The 25912-nt window shown below is 38.3% G+C and overlaps 1 protein-coding gene across 1 annotated transcript; it reads right to left on the reverse strand.

Annotated features, from left to right (window-relative positions):
• Positions 1 to 786: 786 nt before the first annotated feature.
• Positions 787 to 22775, reverse strand: NXPE3 (neurexophilin and PC-esterase domain family member 3). The gene is given in 9 exon segments (XM_070942732.1): positions 787 to 1788; positions 3780 to 3986; positions 5745 to 5818; positions 7592 to 8343; positions 10160 to 10254; positions 10257 to 10293; positions 10296 to 10351; positions 10354 to 10384; positions 22646 to 22775. Coding segments are annotated over 8 exon segments (1851 nt in total). The 5' UTR covers positions 10382 to 10384; positions 22646 to 22775; the 3' UTR covers positions 787 to 1186.
• Positions 22776 to 25912: the final 3137 nt, after the last annotated feature.

Raw genomic sequence — 25912 nt, forward strand, 5'->3', positions numbered from 1 at the left:
TACAACCACAATTTATTTATTTATTTATTTATTGGTTCGATTTATATGAATGGTTGTAAGAGGACGACTACCTATAACATTGCAATATGCAAGCTTTAGTCTGATTCATGAAGATCTTTTTAGTACTTCTCTGACTTGAAAATAAACAATTATGAATTGGCTATATGGAATTTTTAGAGCATTTAAGATAAGGAATATTTAATTCTGTGCCATTTCTTTTAGATTTAGATACTTTTGTGGACAGAACAGAAATTAATTTCTAGGCTTACTTTTTGGCATGAAAATAGGATCAAGGTCACATAGCATGGGTCAAATATGATTGTTCCTTTTTGGCTGCTAAGGTTCCTATTTATGAAAACTTACACAAAAACAATGGTCAATCATTCTCGCCCTCCAAGAAAGAAGCATGTAATAGCTTATGTCAAGAATTAAAGGTACCTTTAAAGGCAAAAGTATTGGACAAAAGAATGCAGTGTTTATTAATCTTTTGATATCATTATCACTTCTCTTAATTATTTATTGTGATTTTAATACAGGTAATCCTCCTTTAACGATTGTTTTGCATAAAGACTATTCACAGTTAAAACAGTGATGAAAAATAACTGTAATGTCTGCCTTAATTGCATCTATCCTTACCAAAATTCTTCCAAAAACTTGCCTATTATTTTTTGTTCTTGTTCTAGCTCTAACTCTTTAGTAATCAGACAAGAAGCTGAGGCCAATAGGAAAAACAGAAGAATATTCCCTTTTATTTTGGAGGTGATTAATTATCACTGCTGTATTTTTTTCAGGCATGGCTGTTTTAATGAACACAAAAAAGGCTTAGTGTTTACCTAAGTTCCAAATCACTTTTTCTCGATAATGTCTGAAGTGTGCTTAGCCCTAGTTAAAAAAAATATTTTATACAAGTGAGGTGTAGAACCTGAATACACCAATACATGCATCATAAAAGGGGAAGGTTGGATGTTGTGGTCTGCCAGCAGCCTGCAGAGCTGTCAGCGGAGCCGGACAGTGAGGAGGTTGGGGAGGAACATGGGCCAGTGTAAAAACGTAATGCACATACAGAATTCTCCCTGCCCCCAGTAAATATAAATGTGCTTGCTTTTGTGCAAGTTGTGCTAGATGTGATGCAAATTCTGACCACAACAAATCAGCAATGCTTCATTTAATAGTGCAGAATGCTGAATTATACAAATATAGACCACATTTGATTATGTATACCAGTTAAGAACCTGTAGTGTGTTTCCAGTGGGCATATAAAAGACAACAAAACATCTAACTGATTTTTGAGAATAATATTTTCTGGATGTAATTTATGTGGCAAACGGTGAGCCAGTGTCATCTCCCAAGCATCCACAAAGTACACCCCAATTTTTGAGAACATCTTCCTCATTATTGTGTCACGCTGATAGGCATACCAGTCACTGTTGAAAAGGCTAACTTCTGGGCCATGTTCTTGAACATTGGCAGTTTTGATGACTATATAAGTTTTTGGGCTCCGTTCCAATAGCCGAACAACTGCCCTGCGAATATTTCTCAATCTCCTGATGTACACTTCTATAGGAAAAGTGCTAAGGTGAGACCAAATAGTTATGGCTATCACAGTGTTCTTCCCACCAACAATACGATTCAGTTCATTGGCAATATAATGCAGTTGACTGGTAAAAACTGTGAAAAAACGAAGGGGAGGGCCATGGCAATGAAAATTTAGTAAGATGTTGTGCTTTGGATCCACAGCCATGAGAGGACCAACTTTCTTAGAACTTCCAAGGTTTAATTCCACAAGATCTGTTTAAAAAAAGAAAATTAGTATATCATTGTATGCCATAACTCTTATCACTACCTAGAAGTGTTAGTAAGATAAAACTAATTTAAGCTTAGCATTATGCCTTCTGAAAAATCATCCAAAGAACAAATAAATGCCTATTCAACTAACCATTTTAAAGGAATGAAAAATAATAATATATAACCTCAAACATGACTACATTTCTTTGGGAGAAAAAATGTCAATGTTTTAATCACCTGAATAGGCCCTTTCTCTATTTCCTTCTCAATTTCAAGCTGTTCCCCTTCAGCTCCTCTTTGCTTCAAATGCACTGCACTTTTGCTGAACACACTTGCTGCAGTCTACCCCTTCGCTGTCTGTTCTGCTCTAGTATAGAGAAGTCAGCCAGCAGAATTTCCTTCTAGGGTCTACAGCAAGGGTTAGCAACCTGCGGCTCTGGAGCCACATCTCTTTCATCCCTCTGCTGTGGCTCCCTGTCACTGGTCAGCACCACAATTTTGAGAGGAGCTTTCGGTCAGGGAGGGAAAAGCATGGCGTGCCAGGAAGAGACTCTATGGCAAGGGGCAGGTTTTCCAGTCGGCTCCACAATTGATAGGGATTTTGGTTAGGATAAGTAGAGGAAAAAGGACACCGCACTAGGAGACTATGGTGGGGGAACCGGACTTCCGGTTGGTTCCAGAATTGAAGGGAGGGGCCTTCCGGTTAGGACCTTTGTGGCTCTGAAGGTTTGAGGTTACCGACCTCAGGTCTACAGACTTGTTTCCTGCAACCATTTAATAGGCATCTAGAGTTTTGCAGCTGGGATCTAATAGATTCTTTACAAAGAACTGTAAATGTGCCTATTATATCTGCTGTCAGATATAATTCAGATATAATTCAGTGGAGACTCCTTCATTTTTGTTCAGTAGGACAGCTGCTCTCTTCATTGGAGCCCACAAATGGGATAGTTTTTCATCTCATGGGTGAGACTTGGGATTGCATGCTAAATGGCAGCTCTCTACATGGGGCTCCCCTTGAGGAGCACCTGGAGTCTCCAACTGGCGCAGAGTGCGGCCGCGCGGGTGGTTATGGGAGCAACATGGCGCTCCCATGTGACACCTCTCCTGCACGAGCTGCACTGGCTCCCGGTGGTCTTCCGGGTGCACTTCAAGGTTTTGGTCACCACCTTTAGAGCACTCCATGGTTTAGGACCTGGTTATTTACGGGACCGCCTACTACCACAAACAGCCTCCCACCGGCCGGTACGCTCTCATAGAGAGGGGCTCCTCCGGGTGCTGTCAGCCAAACAATGTTGACTGGCGGCCCCCAGGGGGAAGGCCTTCTCTGTGGGGGCACCCACTATCTGGAACGAGCTCCCCCCAGAGATACGGAGAATCCCGGATCTGCGCACTTTCCGCTGTGCTCTTAATACCCTCCTATTCCAGCAAGCTGGCCTGGCCTAATTTTCTCCCCTGTTTTAAAATTCTTTTAAATCGAAATTTTAATCTGTTTTAAATTATTGGGATTTTTAATTGTCTCGGGCTAAATTATTTAATCTGGTTTTAATTATGTTTCTAACTTTTGTATCTATGTATTTTATTTTGTGCCTGTTCACCGCCCTGAGTCCTTCGGGAGTAGGGCGGTATATAAATTTAATATATATATATATATATTAAAAAAAAATTGATAGGCCACAAATACCACAACTTCTTTCCTTCCCACCCAGCTCCACACACATACAGTAACAAACTGCAGGGCACGCTTGATACACGTCTACTTTCTTGTCAAGGGCGTCTGAAATTAAGCAAAAAATTAACCACAAAAGCTTTTGACTTAGGTTTCCTGTTATCACTAACTTCCAGATAGTGCCAGATAGCCTAATAATGGGATATTCTTGGGGGGGGAATCAAGTTTAGGATTTCTTTTCAATTTTTCTCTCAAAATTTTAAAAAATAACATGCGTATCAATTATTTATGGCAGAATTTCTTATAGAAGGAATCAATTTGAACATACCTGGAACAAATTTTGTCAGGTATTCAAACCACTGTCTGATTGTAGAGTCTCCAAACAAGTAAATAAGTTTTCCCTGTAAACATTCAGTAATATCTGATGACTTATTAAAATGCCGAATCAACCGTGTCCTTGGTTGCCATTCATCTTGATAATAATAACCAGAAGGAAATACATCAGAGTTGTGAGAACTTTCTAGACTGTTCAGTTCTGAAAGAGAACATTTTGAATTAATGAATACAAATGGGGAGGCGTGCATTAAAATTGTAGCTTGAAACAAAATAAGAGATCACATACGAGTCTTGCAAAAGCAGTTTTATAATTTTAAGTATCATGTCTGCAAAATTTACTAACTCCATTGTAACAAAAATACTACAACATCCATGTTCCAAAAAGCTATTAACAAATTTTACCTTTAATATATTGGAAAACTGCACTGGCAGGTGAATTTTTGGACAAGCATGGAAAATTTTGAGTCATTGTATACATATTCATCTGTATGGAAAACTCAACTGGATCTTATTATTGCAGCATAAACAAAGAAACAAACAAATAAGCAAGACAGAGAGCAAGTTGACAGACACATATTATAAATATACATTTTCAAAGCAACATGCCAGATGCAATTGTTGTCAGGATTCCAAGTAACACTCCCAACTAAGTAAGACTACAAGGCAGGCAATTCCTCGAAGTTCAATTTTATTAGAGATGTCATATTGGCACATCTGGGAAAACCCGAATCTGAAAGACCCCGGGTTTTCCCCACCCAAAGGAAAGTCAAAGTCCCTTCCCCTGCATCCACATGTCCATCACATGGTCTAATCAATCCACTGTCCCAACTGGAGATGTTCCCCAGTCATGCCTCTCCAGGTGCAGGCTGAACATCCTTGACTCCCAGAGAAAAGAATGTTGTTGTGGCTATACATCTCTACCCACTCCATGCAACCCCACTCCCAGTTTCCCACAGCAGGCCTATACACTAAATGTGGCAGCCCTGAAGAACCAAAAACAAAGATGGCCTCCAGGGCTGACAACTGTTTTCCTTTTTTTGCCTTTAGCAAAGAAAGAAAGAAAGAAAGAAAGGAAGGAAGGAAGGAAGGAAGGAAGGAAGGAAGGAAGGAAGGAAAGAAAGAGAAAGAAAGAAAGAAAGAAAGAAAGAAAGAAAGAAAGAAAGAAAGAAAGAAAGAAAGAAAGAAAGAAAGATAGATGATAAATGTAACACTATTTACATTTAATCTAATTGCTATTTACAATTATATTACTTTAAGTTGGCCATCTTTGATATGTTTAAAGATGATATAATAGAATTTTTAAGAATGCACTTATCTATCTATCCATCCATCTATCCATATTTATTTATTTTATTTGCTGCCCATCTCATAACAAAATGACTCTGGGCTGCTTCTAACATTCTAACAATTTTATCCATAAATATACTACATTCTCAATCATTTGTAGTAAAAGTATTATAATAGCACCCTGCAATATTACATTAATGGGAAGGTCCGGAGATCTGAATTCAAAGGGATAAATATGATTCAGATATATTATCCAACACAAGGCTGCATAGTTGGCACTGTTGGAATCTTCTGGATTCACACAGCTGCTACATGGCTGCTGTGAATGAAAATAAATGTTTTGTTTAAATTGTCTCTGAGCGATTCCACATGCATGCCAGCAAATGCCAAGTCCTTTTCAAAAGGATTGTTGCTTCAACAGAATAAGCAAGATAGACAACATGAAGAATTTTTCATCCTTAAATACATAATGGTTAAGTAATATTTTTAAATAATTTAAATGTCTGCTTTGGATCTGTTACTTGGAAGCCTGACATTAAATACAATAATTGAACTCTTAACCATAGCTCTTCAACAGTTTCTCATACAATACTGAAACACTGTTGATGGTTGCAGTTCGTAAGAACAAGTTTAAATAGTATAAAGCAAAACTTTTGAATAGTTACTTTACCTCCATGCCCCAAAGGTCTTACAATCACAGTATCAGGCCCAATGGAAGGTATTGGCATTTTTATATTCACACCACTAAAGGAAGGGAAATATATATATATATGTATGTATATATATTAAAAAAATCTAAATACGAAGTCACAAATGTTTACTGCTAAATGTTTAGAAACAGATGGCATTTTAACTTGAATTATTGTGTCACTGACACAGTTAAGTCTTCTTCTAATATATTCATGAATATGAATAGGACTACAGAGATTCCTTCCCAGCCATGGATATTTCCCTCTGATGCTAATAGTTATATGAAATGCTGTCACTAATCATAATTGGAAAACTCCATATTCAAGATTCACGTTGAACAAATTATATCAAAGCAAACTGAGTTAAAAGAGGACTTATCTATCTTAATAACATTCCATTGTATTTTTAATTGCTAAATGCATTTATTAACAATATGATGTATTGCTCGTATTACTGTGAGACTTATCAACATCATCAGCTAATAATTGCTTTTCATTAATTGCTTTGCATTAAAAATGCAAAAAAAGTCATGAAATATATTTTAAAATACATGTTCCTCAAAGGAACAAAAAATGTTTGCTGTTTTTCTAAAGCACGTACACTAACGAAATTTATATTATAAAGAAATGTCTGCAGAAAAATATGTGCATCTTGGGCAAATTTGTTTAAAATTAGTGATAGTGTTTAGGAAAAGTTTCAAATACAAAAATATTTGGATTTTTAGAAATTGATTATTTTTATCTATTTGGGGAGAAAAGCCAATAATTTCCTAGTAATACAAAGTAAAAAGACCGCACATGCAAAATGAAACCAGAGGTGCTTAGGCCCAACAGTACTATTAGTGAAATACTAAGCAGATTTTTCTGACTGTCAGGGATAAGAAAAGAATGGCCCAAAGACTTCTGAATCAAAACATGAAAGGAAAAGGTTTAAAATTTAAATCTTTCCCCCTAGGGATTATGTGGCACAATCTCTTGTGTTTTGCAGTATGGTCGTCATAAGCATATGGTCGTCTGAGCATATCTAATTTATTATTTACACTGAAACAATTTATTTAGCTGCGCCGTGTCTGTGAAGTTCCTACTATAAAGAAGTTCCTGAATATAGGGCTGTTATCTGAAGAGCCAAGTTTTATTGCTGCCATTATTAAAACTAAAGGTAGAGTATATATAGTGATGTAGGGATGCGGTGGCTCAGTGGCTAAAACGCTGAGCTTGTCGATCAAAAGGTCAGCAGTTTAGCGGTTCGAATCCCTAATGCCGCATCATGGGGTGAGCTCCTGTTACTTGTCCCAGCTTCTGCCAACCTAGCAGTTCAAAATCATGTAAAATATGCAAGTAGAAAAATAGGGACCAACTTTGGTGAGAAGGTAACAGCGTTCCGTGCGCCTTTGGCATTTAGTCATGCCAGCCACATGACCACGGAAACATCTTCGGACAGTGCTGGCTCTTCGGCTTTGAAACAGAGATGAGCACTGCCCCCTAGAGTCAGGAATGACTAGCACATATGTGCGAGGGGAACCTTTACCTTTACCTTATATATAGTGACAGCAATAAAGCCCTAAAATAATAGAGTTGATGAAAATTATGAGCCATAAATTTGGCTCTAAAATGCCCTCTTTTATACTATTCAGCAAATTAGAAAGATTGTAGCAGAACCACACTGATGTTTTACTTGTTTGGCATTTATTTAAAAGGCCAATTTCGGTGTAGTAAAAGGAATTCAAGAACAGTCTTTCACCATCGCACATTTTAAAAAGAAAAGAGCCAAAGTAACATTAATCTATACAAAACAAACATTACACATCCAGTCTAAGAAAACAAGTACCTTTGGAAAAAGTTACTCTCTTCTGAAGTTAAAAGGCCCTTTTTAAGTCCCCCTTTAAAATGGTTGATCCTAGTATCACAGGAGAGTCTTCTTGGCTTGTAACAAAACCATGGTTCTCCAGTATAGCTATCTGTAAAGTTACAGACTGGCATGTCTCCAGGCAAACACACATTGCATATAGTAATTTCTGAAATCCTTCCTGATTTGAATAAGCTTTTAAAATAGGCCCTGTCTGGTCTTTCTTCTTGTAAACGGTAAAGGAGTTGGATTCCTTCACTAGGATGAACCAAGGACACAGATACTGTGACCTCCCCTGGCCAAAGTAATTTGAAAAAGATTCTGTATGAGCCATTCTGATAATCTACAGTTCTTCCAATGGCTCCTGCTTTCAGATCTGCAGAATGAATTCTTGACTGAAGATAATCGCCACCATATTGCTTTGGATTTCCGTCATAATCCTTCATATGGACAAGTACTTCCAGCTGATCACCAACTCTGTAATTTGCATTACTATTTAGTATCAAAAAGTTACTATGGAAAGGGTCAGTACTCCTTACAAAGGGGACTTTGTTCTCAGGAGGTTTGGGCCACTGTACAGCAGCAAATAAAGATTCTTCTTCCTTTTGTTCAATCTTGGACAAAACCTGATGCTCATAACCACAGTACAGCTTTCTGTGTGTTCCAGTTGTATGCAACGAGGGTTGTGATTCATCCTCTTCTACCAACCACTTAAAACCTGCGGTATTGAGATTCTACAAAAGAAAGAAACTCTTTCAAACAAAACTTGTACAAGGGAATCATATCTACTATATTTATTTTATTAGCACTTTTCAGCAGCATCAAATCAAATGGTCTATATAAGTAATACCATGCAACCCAAATAGTTTTAATCTATTCCATTAGTTATAAAATAATGTTATATGTATGTGGGATTACAGGCTGCCATTAGTTATGTAAATACTTTATCCATAGTATTTAATATATCATTACACCACTCAATTCTAATACTCTTATTATATTAAGGGAGAATTAGCGTCATCTACTTTCAGAGCAGAAATGCTTAGTTATTATTGTTCTTTGTCTATATCTGTTATGTTTGTATATCTGATTAGGAAAGAGCCACTGAAACAATCTCAGAATTGTTATTTTCTTCTATCCCTGCCACTGCCTATTCTTCTTTCAGCTTTTCTTTAATTCCTTAACCTTATTGTCTATAAAAGACTTGAGTTCTTGCTGAACTCACACTTTTATTCTGAAAAGTGTTTAGGCTTAGTACAAGATTTCCTGTTTACTTACTCTACCTAAAGGAAGAAAAGCAATGAAGGAAATCATCAGTTTATTTCCTAGTAATTTAGCACAGACATGAGTAGTTGATGATGAAGTTTACTGAATAAGCTGTCCCTAGAACTGTGAAAGAATGCAATATAATTTGTTGGGGAGGGGAAGGGCTTAGGATCCTGCAGGGCCTTACTCACCAATCTTAGCCAACTCTTCATGGATTCCATTACAAACATCACATAACTTGGTTTTGTTCTTCACCAAAGTTAGATAACATAAAGCAATATTTTAGCAGCAAATGGTGCTTGGTGATTTGACAAAAATGTGTGCATGGTAGGTTTTTTATGTAATGTTTCTTTATATTCTGAATGCCCAGCCAGCCACCCACCCACTCCTCTGTTTTAGGGTCTTAATAAAGTGTTAACTGATTTTTATAGTAGAGAGAATGCATGCCGAATTGCACATTAGTTGGAAGAATTTCATGCAAGGGGCACATACAAAGGAGATTCTGATGGCTCTTCTTGAATGTAATGTTATTAAGAGTTGCAGTGAAAATATAATGGAGCAAGCTGCTGATATCTTCCATAAAATAAATTAAGTTATTAGTCTAAATTAAATAGAAAATGCAGTCAACAAAACTGATTATAGTTGACTTGCTAGGGGACATATCTTCAGATGAGGGAAATAGAGAAGAAGTAAAGATAGAAGCATCAAACTGGAGAGATGGACTAAACAAGCTATTTATTCCTGAGCTGCTTTTCTATACAGTGCAGGTCCCCAAAAAAGTCCAATTTGCTCACGTTAGGATACCAATAGACTCATTTATGTGAATATAATTAGCCAGCTGGCAGCTGCTACTTGTAATTGATAAGATTTTAATCAATTTCATACCTTTGCCTTTTTTTCCTTTGTAAGTGGCCTGGGCTTAGAGGTGGGTATTTAGTATGCAAACAGCATAGCATTATAAAGTATTGACAAACCAATCATAACATTCAAGATTTTGTAATGCACTTGGAGCATATGCACCAAGACAAATTCCTTGTGTGTCCAATCACATTTGGCCAATAAAGAATTCTATTCTATTCTATTCTATTCATCAAAAGAGAGAAAAAATAGATTACAGTTAAATATTTTTAATTTATGTATTAAGACATGGCATTTTACCAAGAAGTACTCCAGAGCAAAACATTCAAAGTCACTGAAAACTATGTTACTTATCATGGGAAGACCTGGATGATAAGGAAGAACTTTCAAATTATTTGGCTAGTTCTTGGGAGATAAATAACTTACCTCTAGTTGATAAAAGTTGTGGACTAATGCCAAAATAGCCAACAGTGCCAGAAAGAAGCACAAAATATGGGTTTTGGAGCAATGAGACCACATGATCCCCTCATCTCTTTCTCACCCACATAAGATGCTGCCAAATTGCCCATATTCCACCGGTGTCAATTTCATTGTTATCCAGCATCACATAAATACTGTATCATCAAGAGGCTTCTGTAACATCACCATTTTCTGTAAAGAATTTTAAATTTTTGATTAGACCTTGAATACAGTTAATAGAAATATGTGTACATCTGAGAATCAACAATATTAGAAAGATGTACAAGTAGCCCTCAAGCTGTTACCATTCTTTCAGAGAACTTTCAAACTTACAATGGCACTGAACCAGTGACATATACCAGTTCTTGAAGTTCTAACTGACAGCATCCCCACATTCATGTGGTTGTGACCTGTGTGTTCGGCTTTCAATTACATTGCTGCAGCATGCTGCATAATTGCCATTTGTGAACTTCCCTGCTGCTTTCCCACAAGCAAAGACAATGGAGAATCTGGGAGGGAAGGTCACAAGTCACTCAGTTAGTCTCTCTTGTGCTGCTTTTTCTCCCAAAGAGGCCACTGCAGAATATAAAATCTATAATCCACTGCACCACCTACCCACCTATCTTCTGTAGCATACTCATTCACAGCACCTGCTTGCTCACATTTCCTGCCAGTTCACCCTCTCCAGTGCCTGCCCATGTCCCCTTGCTGATCTGCATCGTCCCCCCCCGCCCACCCCAGTGTCTGTCTGTGCTGGCCTACCCGTACTTCCTAGCACCTGTCCCCATTCTTTGCTGGGCCTGCCCAAGGATCTTACCAGCTTGTCTATGTCCTATCTTAGCCTTAAAAGCCAGCTGGGTGATTTTGGACTAGTCACTCTCTCTCTCAGCCCAACCCCCCCTCACAGGGTTGTTGTGGGGAAAATAAGAGGAGGAAGGTGTATTGGATACGTTCATCACCTTGAATTATTTGTAAAAATAATAAAGGCAGGAAATAAATAAATAACCAACCAACCTTGGAAAAATCAGGACAAACAAAAGGAATTCTGTTTTCACCAGGGTAGATAAAAATCAATGATTTCTTTTAAAAAAATAAAAAAAATGGTTTTTTTTATTTAAATCAGATTTTTTTATTTAAATCAGATTTTTTTTTATTTTTATTGAATTTATTTTAATAAAAAACTTTTGGGGTAAAAATCTATCGTAAGATAGTTTTCTATTTAAGATACATAAATAATTTAGTTTATTCAGCATGAAATGGAGCTTAGTTATGTAGCACAAGGCTGTATATTCTGCAACACTGGGACTATCGGTGAGTCAACGGCGGGTCAAAGGAGTAGCAGAGATGACAGTTGCTCTTTAAAAATTATGATTTAAATCGCGTTGATTTAAATCAAGTCTTTTTACTAGTGATTTAAATCATGATTTAAATCATGATTTAAATCGACTCAATTTAAATCAAATCCACCCTGGTTTTCACACAACATGGAATCAAATTTTGAAATTTTCTATCAGATGTGGTGCTGGTTACCAGCTTAGCTGGCTACAAAAAAGTATAGGGCCAATTGATGGAAGTGATGGGGATCAATTACTATTAGCCTTGATGGCAGTTTAACTGCCACTAAAACCCATCTGTAGGGAAACTGGTATGCTTCCATAGTTGCAGTTGTCAGCCACTGTAAAAGCAGATTGCTATATTATAGATGGCCAGGGAACCAATCCAGCAAGGCACTGCTTATGTTCTTATAAGAATCAATTTAAACAGATGTAAATAGATCCTGATTGGTAATTTTTACTTTTCAGAGAGCTTCTTCCTTTATCATGAGACTAAGTTTAGCCAATTAGAGGAATAATGTTTTGTTTCAATTTTTTACCATAAAGAATAAAACAAAATAACAAAACCTGAATATAAAAAACACAGAAGCAAGAACATCTTAGAAATCCACACATTTTGAAGTCTGGGACCATTTTAAGAAAAAATAAATTTTAAAAATCTATATTTTGATTTTTCTCACAAAAAGTATGATTATTAATTAAAATAATCTATTAGGAATTATTTTGTTTGTTTTACTAAAATGGAGATTGCAACTTTCTATCTATGTGCATATAAAAAACAACCTTCTGTAAGTCTTTTTAATTGACTATCCATAAGTTCCAACATCAACAACAATCTAGTTTCAATTTAATATTAGTCTACAAAACTCTTGGTATAGTTACCGTATTTTCCGGCGTATAAGATGACTTTTTAACACAGGAAAATCACCTCAAAAGTCGGGGGTCGTCTTATACGCCGGGTACCCGAATCTGAGTTGCTGGCGCTGACCGATGACGCTACGGGAGCGCCGACAACATTGAGGGGAAGCTGTGCTGATCTCGTCAAGGCTGCATGCTGCTGAATGCTGGACCCAGCTGATTGCTACGCGGAGCTTCCCCCCCCGTCCCAGGCATCCAGGGGGATATTACCAACGCTCCGACTTCCCCAGCTGACCCCCAGTGATGGCGAGCCCCACCTGTCTGGGGAAGTCGGAGCATCGGTAATATCCCGCTGGATGCCTGGGGGAAGCTCTGCTCAGCAACCAGCTGGTTCCAACATTGAGTGGCATGCAGCCTTGACGAGATCGGCACAGCTTCCCCTCAATGTTGTCGGCGCTCCCGTAGCATCATCAGTCAGCATCAGCAACTCAGATTTGGGAAGCTGTGCCGATCTCGTCAAGGCTGCATGCCACTCAATGCTGGAACCAGCTGGTTGCTGAGCAGAGCTTCCCCCAGGCATCCAGGGGGATATTACCGATGCTCCGACTTCCCCAGAAGGGGCTCGCCATCACTGGGGGTCAGCTGGGGAAGTCGGAGCATCAGTAATATCCCCCTGGATGCCTGGGGGAAGCTCCGCTCAGCAACCAGCTGGTTCCAGCATTGAGTGGCATGCAGGCTTGACGAGATCGGCACAGCTTCCCCTCAATGTTGTTGGCGCCAGCAACTCAGATTCGGGAAGCTGTGCGGATCTCGTCAAGCCTGCATGCCACTCAATGCTGGAACCAGCTGGTTGCTATGCGGAGCTTCCTCCAGGTATCCCCTGCTTGTTTCAGGGGCCATTTTGGGTCTAGCACAGCTGCTTTTACATTGTGGGTAAGCCAGTTGTGTTGTGTTGTGTTGTGTGTGTGTAAAGTGTGAAAGTTGTTTTTTTTGGGCTTTTTGTGGCTGTGTGAGGTTCCTGCTCTTTGCAGGGGCCATTTTGGGTCTAGCACAGCTGCTTTTACATTGTGGGTGAGCCAGTTGATGTTTTTTTAATTTTTATTTGATGTGCGTTGGAAGAGGGGTAGTCTTATATGGTGAGTATAGCCCAAACCCTATATTTTAACAGGAAAATTTGGGGGTCGTCTTATACGCCCAGTCGTCTTATACACCGGAAAATACGGTATATGCATTTGCAACATAATATGGAAGTAACCTTGTACATCCTTTTGTAAAATGTTCGCTTAAATTAAAACAAAGCGTGAATTTCAGTCCTTTTAGTCACATCTTCTCCCGTTGGTCCATCTGTATATTATAACCACAATTCTTGGCCCATTTGATCATGTACTCTTTAACTTGTTCTTTTTGTGTTTCTAATTTCAATAAAAGCTTAAACATTTTAACAATAACACATTCATTATTTGTAATTAAGTCATAAATCATTTTGTGTAATTGTTTATCTTATGTAGATTAAATTTAATTGTATATATGAGAACCATTGAAAACTAAATCCTTCTGCAATTGTTCTCTTGATTTCTCTTTCAGTTTGCCATGATCTTGTTATAAATATTTTGATGATGAATTATTACAACCTTTGCAAAAAGCAGGAATTCTATTTTAGGCAATCAAAAGATACTAGATGGCTATATAGATGCAAATAGAGAATTAATTCTTAAAGATCAATACTTGACTTTATCAAAAGATTATCAACTGAACAATGACTACAAGGTATTTATGATGATTCTAGCTAAATGAAATAAAAAAGAGGACAGTTAAGAGATAATATTAGAGATTGTCTGGACATTTTGGAATATTTCATTGTATCACTTGTTTCTGTACCGTATAAAAACACTTGAGTCCCTATTAATAAATGATTTTTATTTTTTATTTATTGCTTTATCAGTATACTTGGTGACTTGTATTCTTGGATGGGCAAAGAAGGTAAAAACATTTCTTTCAAATTCTTGGATTACATTCTTATCAACTCCACACTAAATTTGGGATGCTTGAATTTCAAGGCAACATTCTCATGTTCTGCATGTGGTTGGGGGCAAGCTACTGTGGGAAACAAGACATGGAAGAGATGGGTCTTTGCTCTGATATAATATGGCTCTTATGTTTTTATGAGTTTTGTCTTTCTTGACTAGAAGTTAACTGCAAAAGAAAAATGAAATACAACTAGGATGGAACCGGTTCTCACCATTTTAGATTCCTCTATAAGTATCCTTTTGTATTTTCCTGTGGACAGTTGGAAATTATTTGTCCCTCTCTAAATCTAACACTATGTGGAGAAGGAGAAATAATGGGGGGAGGGGACCCAAGTTAGAACAGGGCTAGCACTCCCCCTTCCTCCTGCACCATTAATTTCAGATGTTCCAAAGTTGCAATGAAATCCATTTCGTGTTAAGTCCATTCACTGTCCACTAAAAGGGGAATGTGATGTTCTGAACTATTTGAGGACAAAAGAATCAATATAACATGGGTTGCTGGCTGCACCAACTGTTCTCCTTTCTGTGGAAATCCATTACAAACAGTTCAGAGAAATCCTAAGGTGGTCACTGCAGCAAAAGGTAAAGCAGGTTAAAGCTCAGCTCGGTCAAGCTACTGTGGTAAACAAGACATGGAAGAGATGGTCTTTTCTCTGATGTAATATGGCTCTTATGTTTTTATGAGTTTTGTCTTTCTTGACCAGAAGTTAACTGCAAAAGAAAAATGAAATACAACTAGGATGGAACCGGTTCGCACCATTTTAGATTCCACACCATTTTGAATGTGGTAAACTTGGCAGACAACAATTGGCTCTTATAGAGCCCTTATCTGTATCTCAAAATATGTCTCTTGCCTTATAACAATGATGATCAACTATCAATGTTTTCCATTGGTGACATCTCAGATGTAATCAGTATCTTTTACTATTTGATTACTTGATTTCTGACATATCACATATATCAAATGTATCATTTGTTTCTGTACTGTATAAAAACTCTTGAGCCCCTATTAATAAATGATGCTTTTCTTTATCTGTATACTTTTTGGATCGGCAAAGAAGGTAAAAACATTTCTTTCAAATTCTTGGATTACGTTCTTATCAGCTCCAACCCAAATTTGGGGTGCTTGAATTTCAAGGCAACATTCTCATGTTCTGCATGTGGTTGGGGGCAAGCTACTGTGGGAAACAAGACATGGAAGAGATAGGTCTTTGCTCTGATATAATATGGCTCTTATGTTTTTATGAGTTTTGTCTTTCTTGACTAGAAGTTAACTGCAAAAGAAAAATGAAATACAACTAGGATGGAACCGGTTCTCACCATTTTAGATTCCTCTATAAGTATCCTTTTGTATTTTCCTGTGGACAGTTGGAAATTATTTGTCCCTCTCTAAATCTAACACTATGTGGAGAAGGAGAAATAATGGGGGGAGGGAACCCAAGTTAGAACAGGGCTAGCATTCCCCCTTCCTCCTGCACCATTAATTTCAGATGTTCCTGAAATCCATTTCGTGTTAAGTCCATTCACTGTCCACTAAAAGGGGAATGTGATGTTCTGATCTATTTGAGGACAAAAGAATCAATATAACATGGGTTGCTGGCTGCACCAACTGTTCTCCTTTCTGTGGAAATCCATCACAAAGAGTTCAGAGAAATCCTAAAGTGGTCACTGCAGCAAAAGGTAAAGCAGGTTAAAGCTCAGCTTGGTCAAGGTACTGTGGTAAACAAGACATGGAAGAGATAGTCTTTTCTCTGATGTAATATGGCTCTTATGTTTTATTGAGTTTTGTCTTTCTTGACCAGAAGTTAACTGCAAAAGAAAAATGAAATACAACTAGGATGGAACTGGTTCACACCATTTTAGATTCCACACCATTTTGAATGTGGTAAACTTGGCAGACAATTGGCTCTTATAGAGCCCTTATCTGTATCTCAAAATATGTCTCTTGCCTTATAACAATGATGATCAACTAGCAATACCAAATTCCCTATTTGGCAGTCCAAAGTTCGTAACAACACACATTAGTTCAAGTCCTAAAGCCCGATGCATCATTCTATCATTTAAAAATTCCTTTCAAAAATTTAAGGAAAAAACGCAAGAAAAGGTAATTCATTACATTTCTTATCTAGTTGCATATGAATTCTGAAATTCATATTTCAATATTTCCCAAGCCTTACATTCTATATCAATGCAAAAACAAAATATGGAAATAAAATACAATAATCTTCAATATCTTTTCCAAATCATTTTAGAAATCAATCATCTCTTATCAGATAAATGCCTCAACTTCAGATCAACTATATGATCAAACAACAAGTATATAAAACTTACTTTCTAGGTAGGTTGGTGAATACCTTTCCATTGAGAGAATATATACATTATTGCTCATCTGGAGAAAGACTGCCCACTTTCCACCCCAGGCAGACAGCCATGGCTGCTATAATTGTTACCTTGTGTTATTATTAGCATTTTAAATGGTAACAAACCATCTTTAACCTAAGCCTCTTTTCTAGAATGGGCATTGGTCTTACCTTAAATGCCTGTTTTCATAGGAGTTGTGGCATCATGCAGACATAAGTTGCTTTAGTCGGATCTGCTACTGGCTGAGTTATAGTTTTTTGATGACGCCCCTTGCTTCTCCCTTTCAGGCTCAGTTTTGGCAAAGAAGGGCCACAAGAAAGATCTCCAACAGGAACCAACACCATCAGAGATAGAAAACTGGTCCAACAGGACAACTGGAAAATCAACTCCGTGAACAAAGAAAACTTTGTACAGGCCCTGAGACAGAGGGAGTGGCCGGACGATGCCACAACTCCTATGAAAACAAGCATTTAAGGTAAGACCAATGCCCATTTTCCATAGTTGGTTGTGGCATTGTCCAGACATGGGACATACCAAAGTTTTGGCAGTCCTAAGGGTGGGATGCCGAAGGGCCTGAAGAGACTCCTGCTTGGTGCACCTGCTGCAACATCCTCCTGCCAAATGACGCTTCAGAGGAAGCAAAAACATATAACTTATAATGGCGAATAAATGGTGAGGGAGTGGACCAGGTGGCCGCCCTGCAGACCTCCTCAAGGGAAGCCTGAGTTGTCCATGCTGCCGAGGTAGCAGCATTCCGTGTGGAGTGAGCAGTAATGTGACTGGGAACAGGAATTGCCTGGGGCTGATATGCCAAGGCAATGCAAGCTCTGATCCAGCGATCAATTGTCGCGGAGGAGACCTTATATCCTACGGAATTTGGCAAAAAGGAAACAAATAAGGCCTCAGATTTTCTGAAAGGGGCAGTTCTTTTGATGTAAATCTTTAGAGCCCTCCACACATCTAAGGTGTGCCACCTCCGTTCCAAGTCATGAGAAGCCCATGGACAAAAGTTAGGGAAAATAACCTCCTGAGCCCTGTGAAAGAGGGATTAAGGAGGGGTCCAAACGCAAGACTCAAGTGTCAGGTCTGAAGACACAGGGATCTTCTCTAACAGAAAGGGCTGCCAGCTCGGATATGCAGCAAGCTGACGTTATGGCCACTAGGAAGGCTACTTTAAGAGCGAGGAAACGAAGGTGGACGGTGCGGAGGGGCTCAAAGGGAGTCTTGGTTAATGCTTTAAGGACCTTAGGCAAATCCCAAATGGGGTATCTATGAACTGAGGAGGGCCGTAAAAGCCTGGCTCCTCTCAGGAACGTTTTGATGACTGGGTGCTGAGAAAGATAATTCATTACATTTCTTATCTGAAATTCATATTTCAATATTTTCCAAGCCTTACATTCTATATCAATGCAAAAACAATATGAAAATAAAATACAATAGTCTTCAATATCTTTTCCAAAGTATTTTAGAAATCAATAATCTCTTATCAGATAAATGCCTCAACTTCAGATCAACTATATGATCAAACAACAAGTATATAAAACTTACCGTATTTTTCGGTGTATAAGTCACACCGGAGTATAAGATGCACCTTAATTTTTGGGGAGGAAAACAAGGAAAAAAGTATTTTACCTCTGCCTACCAGCATTTAAGGTGGCGCCGCTCTCCTCTTCCTCCTGCAAGCGAGAGGTGCAGGGACTACTTGCTTTTCCCCAAAGAGACCCCTAGCATGCTCTGGGGGGAGGGACACAGCCTGAGGAACAACCCTCCCTCTTCGGGACAGTGTGGGGGGAGGAATCTGCCCAGCAGCTTTGGGGAACAAGGTGGGTGCCACAATTTGCGGCTGGTCACCCCTCTGGCCGCGCTGACTTCACTCCCCAGCAATGTGAGGAGCCGCCGCCGCCTAACCCTCTCTGCGCCCAGGAGCCAAGCCGAGCTGAATGGGAGCCCCTAAAGGGAAACGTTTCTCCTTTCCAGCCATCGCTGCCCGGATTCTAAAATGCAAACCTCAAGAGTCGCGCTTCAGGTAGTGGCCAGTTCCCCTGCAATGTGCAGCAGAGAACTGGGAAGTGCTTTGGATTCGGGGAGGAGATTGTAGTGCTGCCCCCTGAGAGTGTTTTTCTGCACATTGCAGAGCCGCGCGCCCCCGTCCTCTTCTCAGCAGACTCTTCTCTTTCTTCCTGGCCAGATCCGCCGCCTGAAACATGGTACACTATTTTTTGTCTCTGCACACACCCCATGTTTGGAATCGGGAAGGGGATCGCGGGTCTACAAGACGCACCCAGATTTTCACCCCCTTTTGGGGGGTAAAAAGGTGCGTCTTATACACCGAAAAATACGGTACTTTCTAGATAGGATGGTGAATACCTTTCCATTGAGAGACTAACATTATTGCTCATCTGGAGAAAGACTGGCCATTTTCTACCCCAGGCAGACAGCCATGGCTGCTATAATTGTTACCTAGTGTTATTATTAGCATTTTAAAAGTTTAAAAGTTAACCTAAGCCTCTTTTCTAACTTCGGGAAAACGTAAGATACTAACCAGTAGTAAAATAATTTTTTTTACTACCGGTTCTGTGGGCATGGCTCAGTGGGTATGGCAGGGAAGGTTACTGCAAAATCTCCATTCCCACCCAACTCCAGGGGAAAGATACTGCAAAATCTCTATTCCCACCCCACTCCTGGAAAGGATACTGCAAAATCTTCATTTCTACCCCGCTCCAGGGGGAAGGATACTGCAAAATCCCCAGTCCCACCCCGCTCCAGGGAAAATATACTGCAAAATCTCCATTCCCACCCCACTCCAGGGGAAGGATACTACAAAATCCCCATTCCCTCCTCACTCCAGGGGAAGGATACTGCAAAATCCCCATTCCCTCCCCCCTCCTGGGGGAAGGAAATTGCAAAATTTCCATTCCCACCCTATTCTGGGGCCAGCCAGAGGTAGTATTTGCCAGTTCTCTGAACTGCTCAAAATTTCCACTACTGGTTTTCCAGAACCTGTCAGAACCTGTTGGATTTCACCCCCGATACTAACCCAGCTGCAAAAGAGTAATGCAATCCATAAATCAGCCACTTGTGGAATGTAACCTAAAATCAACGTTTACCATTGGTGACATCTCATATGTAATCAATATCTTTTACTATTTGATTACTTGATTTCTGACATATCACATATATCAAATGTATCATTTGTTTCTATACTCTATAAAAACACTTGAGCCCCTGTTCATAAATGATGCTTTTCTATATCTGTATACTTGGTGACTTGTGTTCTTGGATGGGCAAAAAAGGTAAAAACAGTTCTTTCAAATTCTTGGATTACATTCTTATCAGCTCCACACTAAATTTGGGGTGCTTAAATTTCAATGCAACATTCTCATGTTCTGCATGTGGTTGGGGGCAAACTACTGTGGGAAACAAGACATGGAAGAGATGGTCTTTGCTCTGATATAATATGGCTCTTATGTTTTTATGAGTTTTGTCTTTCTTGACCAGAAGTTAACTGCAAAAGAAAAATGAAATCTGTATACTTTTTGGATCGGCAAAGAAGGTAAAAACATTTCTTTCAAATTCTTGGATTACGTTCTTATCACATCATTTTGAATGTGGTAAACTTGGCAGACAATTGGCTCTTATAGAGCCCTTATCTGTATCTCAAAATATGTCTCTTGCCTTATAACAATGATGATCAACTAGCAATACCAAATTCCCTATTTGGCAGTCCAAAGTTCGTAACAACACGCATTAGTTCAAATCTAAAGCCCCATGCATCGTTCTATCATTTAAATATGCCTTTCAAAAATTTAAGGAAAATGTAGGAAAAAGGTAATTCACTACATTTCTTATCTAGTTGCATATGAATTCTGAAATTCATATTTCAATATTTTCCAAGCCTTACATTCTATATCAATACAAAAACAAAATATGGAAATAATATACAATAGTTTCTTCAATATCTTTTCCAAATCATTTTAGAAATCAATCATCTCTTATCAGATAAATGCCTCAACTTCAGATCAACTATATGATCAAACAACAAGTATATAGAACTTACTTTTTAGGTAGGTTGGTGAATACCTTTCCATTGAGAGAATATATACATTATTGCTCATCTGGAGAAAGACTGCTCACTTTCTACCCCAGGCAGACAGCCATGGCTGCTAAAATTGTTACCTCGTGTTATTATTAGCATTTTAAATGGTAACAATACCATCCTTAACCTAAGTCTCTTTTCTAACTTCGGGAAAACGTAAGATACTAACCAGTGGTGAAATCAATTATTTTTTACTACAGGTTCTGTGGGCATGGCTTGGTGGGCGTGGCAGGGAAGGATACTGAAAAATCTCCATTCTCACCCCACTCCAGGGGAAAGATACTACAAAATCTCCATTCTCACCCCACTCCTGGGGGGAGGATATTGCAAAAATCTCCATTCTCACCCCACTCCTGGGGGGAGGATACTGCAAAATCTCCATTCCCATACCACTCCCGGGAAGGATATTGCAAAATCTCCATTCCCACCCAACTCCAGGGGAAAGATACTGCACAATCTCTATTCTGGGGCCACCCAGAGGTGGTATTTGCCGGTTCTCCAGAACCTGTCAGAACCTGCTGGATTTAACCCTTGATACTAACCCAGCTAGGAAAGAGTAATGCAATCCATAATAAATGATGCTTTTCTTTATCTGTATACTTTTTGGATCGGCAAAGAAGGTAAAAACATTTCTTTCAAATTCTTGGATTACGTTCTTATCAGCTCCAACCCAAATTTGGGGTGCTTGAATTTCAAGGCAACATTCTCATGTTCTGCATGTGGTTGGGGGCAAGCTACTATGGGAAACAGATAGGTGGGAAGAGATAGGTCTTTGCTCTGATATAATATGGCTCTTATGTTTTTATGAGTTTTGTCTTTCTTGACCAGAAGTTAACTGCAAAAGAAAAATGAAATACAACTAGGATGGAACCGGTTCTCACCATTTTAGATTCCTCTATAAGTATCCTTTTATATTTTCCTGTGGACAGTTGGAAATTATTTGTCCCTCTCTAAATCTAACACTATGTGGAGAAGGAGAAATAATGGGGGGAAGGAACCCAAGTTAGAACAGGGCTAGCATTCCCCCTTCCTCCTGCACCATTAATTTCAGATGTTCCTGAAATCCATTTCGTGTTAAGTCCATTCACTGTCCACTAAAAGTGGAATTTGGATGTCTGATCTATTTGAGGACAAAAGAATCAATATAACATGGGTTGCTGGCTGCACCAACTGTTCTCCTTTCTGTGGAAATCCATCACAAAGAGTTCAGAGAAATCCTAAGGTGGTCACTGCAGCAAAAGGTAAAGCAGGTTAAAGCTTAGCTTGGTCAAGCTAATGTGATAAACATGACATGGAAGAGATGGTCTTTTCTCTGATGTAATATGGTTCTTATGTTTTATTGAGTTTTGTCTTTCTTGCCTTATAACAATGATGATCAACTAGCAATACCAAATTCCCCTATTAGATCCATCCATTTCATCGCATCATTTTGAATTCACCCCAGCTAACACGAATCGAACCATTTCAACGAGCCTCAAAGGAGAGGAGATCGTCACCTTGCTGATGATTGAAGGAGGGGGGGAAAAAAACAGCGTTAAACCAGAAAGGTGCTCTACCGAATTTGCAAGCCAAGAACGTTTTCAATAAAAGCACCGTTAGCAGACATCGCAAGTCGCTCCTCTGCAGCTGCTGCATCCGTCGCTCCCCGCACTGCTTGGTTCATTGTGGGTCGATCGTTCGGGGAGGCCTTCTCGTTCATCCGATGGGATCTGCTAGGCCCCCTCCCCCGATAACAGAAAACGGCTCACTAACAGCTACGATCCTGTGCCGCACTCACCAGGTCATTGGAAGGAGAGCCAAGATGCGAAGCAACCGACTTGTGCAGCAATTCCAGACGACTGAGCCGAAATCCGCAGGCTCGCCTCGCCCACTTCCTCTTTCTCCGATGTGGTTTGATAGTTGTGTATCTTCCGGCCGAAGGGCTTGAAAAGGCAAAGACCCTCGAAGCTACCGACGCCAAACGCTCCGCCTTCCGCCGGCCGGTTCGCTTTTATTGCGCAAGCACAGGCCCGCCTGGTCGATCGGCGGCTTTGGAATTTTAAAGCAGAAGCAATTCTAGCTTCTTCGGACTTGAATCGCTGCTGCTGTGCGGTAATTGTATTCGGCAGGTGGCTGTCCGCCTTCTTCTTTCGTTGCATGCTTCATTTGGGGGGTCGGTTTGTCTAAATTGGAATGGAGCGGTTTCATTAAATATATTTCTGGTCCCCTCACTAACTCTTTATAAAAGGGGTATTTGTGGTAAAGTTAAACGTACTCTTTCTGGCTCTTACAAACAGGCTATGTATGGAAAGCCAAGGAGCAGATGCTGAAAAATGCACCGCTAAAACACTGTAAACCGGCAGTGTATAAAATAGCTTTTAAGATTTGCGGGGAAACAGTCCTGAGTTCAAGCTGGATAGAAGGTAACATTCAAACGTCATGATTTTGATGCCTAGTCAGGGTCTGTCCCTCTTTTTTGTAACACACTGCTTCATAACGGGCCCTCTGGATTTAAGGATTAAAAACGTATTGAGTAAATTGACATATGGCATTAAACCACAACTGCCACAACTTGCATAACAGCCTAAGCCATAAACCAAGAGTTACACGGTAATGGCTGTGTTCAGTTTCCTATATTGTAATGCAGATAACTTGCAAAAGCCCAGCTGTGTTGTACGTAATCTCAGAAGTATGGTAAAATAAAAGCTTGACTAAGATCCACCAAATATTTTATTTATTAATTTTTTTAAAAAAAAAAAGATAACCAGGAGCAATGCTTTCTTCACTGCTGGGTGTTTAAAAAATGCAGTTTTAACCCTTCAACTATCAGTTGAAGCTTTCCAATTCCAATTGCTATGGCTCACAAAAAAATGAACATATTAATCAGGCAGCAAATAAATCATTTCAGACTTACAAGCATATCTTAATTCAGAATTCTTTATTACATCAAAATAAATTATTCCCAAATGCAAATTTTCAAAAATCGAAACATGCCGATTATATTTTAAATTCAAATTATAAAAGCTATATTACAGTCAAATTAGTTTTCTGTAAATAACAGTTTTTGGCTGAGCAAATTACCACGGTCAAGTATGCAATCATGTTGCCTATTTGCATTCTAGAGAGAACTTTACATGGACATTTTTTAAAATAAAATCTTTTTAAGAGTGTTTTTCTTTCCCTTAGTATTACTCCTCTTCTCTTTTTGACAATGACCTGGAAGCTTTTAAATTCGGTAACAGAAGCATTAGATTATATGGCTTTGAAGAAGTCATATGGAATTTACCCAGTTTAGGAACAGTGATCACTTTATCAATACTGATTGATATGAAATTAATAAGGCCATATTTTTATTTTCAGTTTTAACTACACTTACATTAAAGATAATAAAATTGTGCTTATGTAAAAGTAGAATTCACTGATCTCAGTAAAAAAATCTCGTTAAAGATTACAGCCAAAATATTAAATCTATAAAGATTTATATTTACACAGACCACACACAAACGCAAACAATAAAAACCAGCTTCTTCATATTACAGTAGTCACAAAGTTTTACTTAGAGGAAAATAACATTAAAAAACATAATTTAATGTACAATTAATTAAAAAAATGTAAGGGTCCATTTATACCCTTCCTAAAAATTGTTGTAGACTGTTCCCAAATTTGTAACAGATTTGGGATAGTTACAAGAGAGAAAGAGAGAATTGACTTCTCTTAAATCAGCAGATCAAGACCAGCATTGGACTCCGCTTAAAGATTTTCCTAAAGAGAGGATATACTTGGAAAAAGCATCTGCCTCAGAATACATTACATACCATGTGTTATACTACTTATAGAACAATATATTGTCTAGACAATATATTTGCTATATTGCTAGTTGGAAGGAAGAAAGGTTTCCATTCCCAAGCTGTATTATGAACCAGAAAAAGCAGAACTGAGTATTTAGACACGTAGGAGGTATAAGAAAAACAGGAAGGAAGAAAAATGTGTTCCTCTTCTCCATTTATTCCTTATTTCTTTCCCATTGCTTATTTCAGTAAAAGGGTTCATGGATCATGCTAGTCAAAAAAGTCTTTTAAAAAGCTTAATTTGTTTTATTCACTTGTAATGCCAAGTCCTAAAAGGTGTACAAACAACAATGAATTCCAAAATAGGAAAATCTGAAATTAAAAAAACAAACTAATGTTATGTATAAATCAAGATAATGTTAACTCATTTATCTCAGGATGAGTTTTGTATATAAATTTAAGTTTTTTAAAGTAATGCATCAACTTTCTCTCTTATGTATCCAATAAGAATCCAATGACAATTTTAATCAAATAAAATTGCATTGTTTAATTTAAATATTCATATATATTATTTCCCAAGATAAAAGCAAATATATTTTTCCTCTCTATAAAGCTGTAACTTTTTCTGATAACAAAAATATCACACCTAACCATAGAAAATAATCAAAATATGTAAATATGTAAAACTGAGAAAGTTCACACACTTGCACATTATCAAATTATCAGTGTTAAATTTTTGATTTTGCATATTGATAATGAATAAAAGCTTTGTGAATGTGGGTTTTGAAACTCCAGTTATAATCACAATATGATCATTTGGAAACTTCTTTGAAAACTGGACTCATTAACTCTTTTAGCCCTTGCAAAAGATGGTTTTTTCATTATTTTTTCCAAATATATTGCAGCAATATATACCTAAAAGTATCAATACCTACATCAAAACACAGAAAGCAATTTCCTTACAATCACAATGCATTCCTCTTAACTTCACAATGTTTTACTCACAGCAGAAAAAAATTATCCTGTATTTATTCCAATACAGAATGAACAATTTTGCTTAAGTGAACAAAAAATATTTTTTGCTCTGTCCCAAACTCCAACTTTGGAGCCCTACTCATTTTTATAGGACAGAAGACAAATAATATTAAGTCAGCTACAATGTAAATGTACACAAACATACTGTTTATAACTAAGAGATACAAATACTGAGCCTTACAAAGACAGATATGAAGTTCAAGAAAAACGAGATGAAACAAGTATATTTTAAACTCCATTTA

This window comes from Pituophis catenifer, unplaced genomic scaffold (assembly GCF_029215685.1).
Source record: "Pituophis catenifer annectens isolate HBS135680 unplaced genomic scaffold, rPitCat1.0.hap2 SCAF_4, whole genome shotgun sequence".
NCBI classification, from domain to species: domain Eukaryota; kingdom Metazoa; phylum Chordata; class Lepidosauria; order Squamata; family Colubridae; genus Pituophis; species Pituophis catenifer.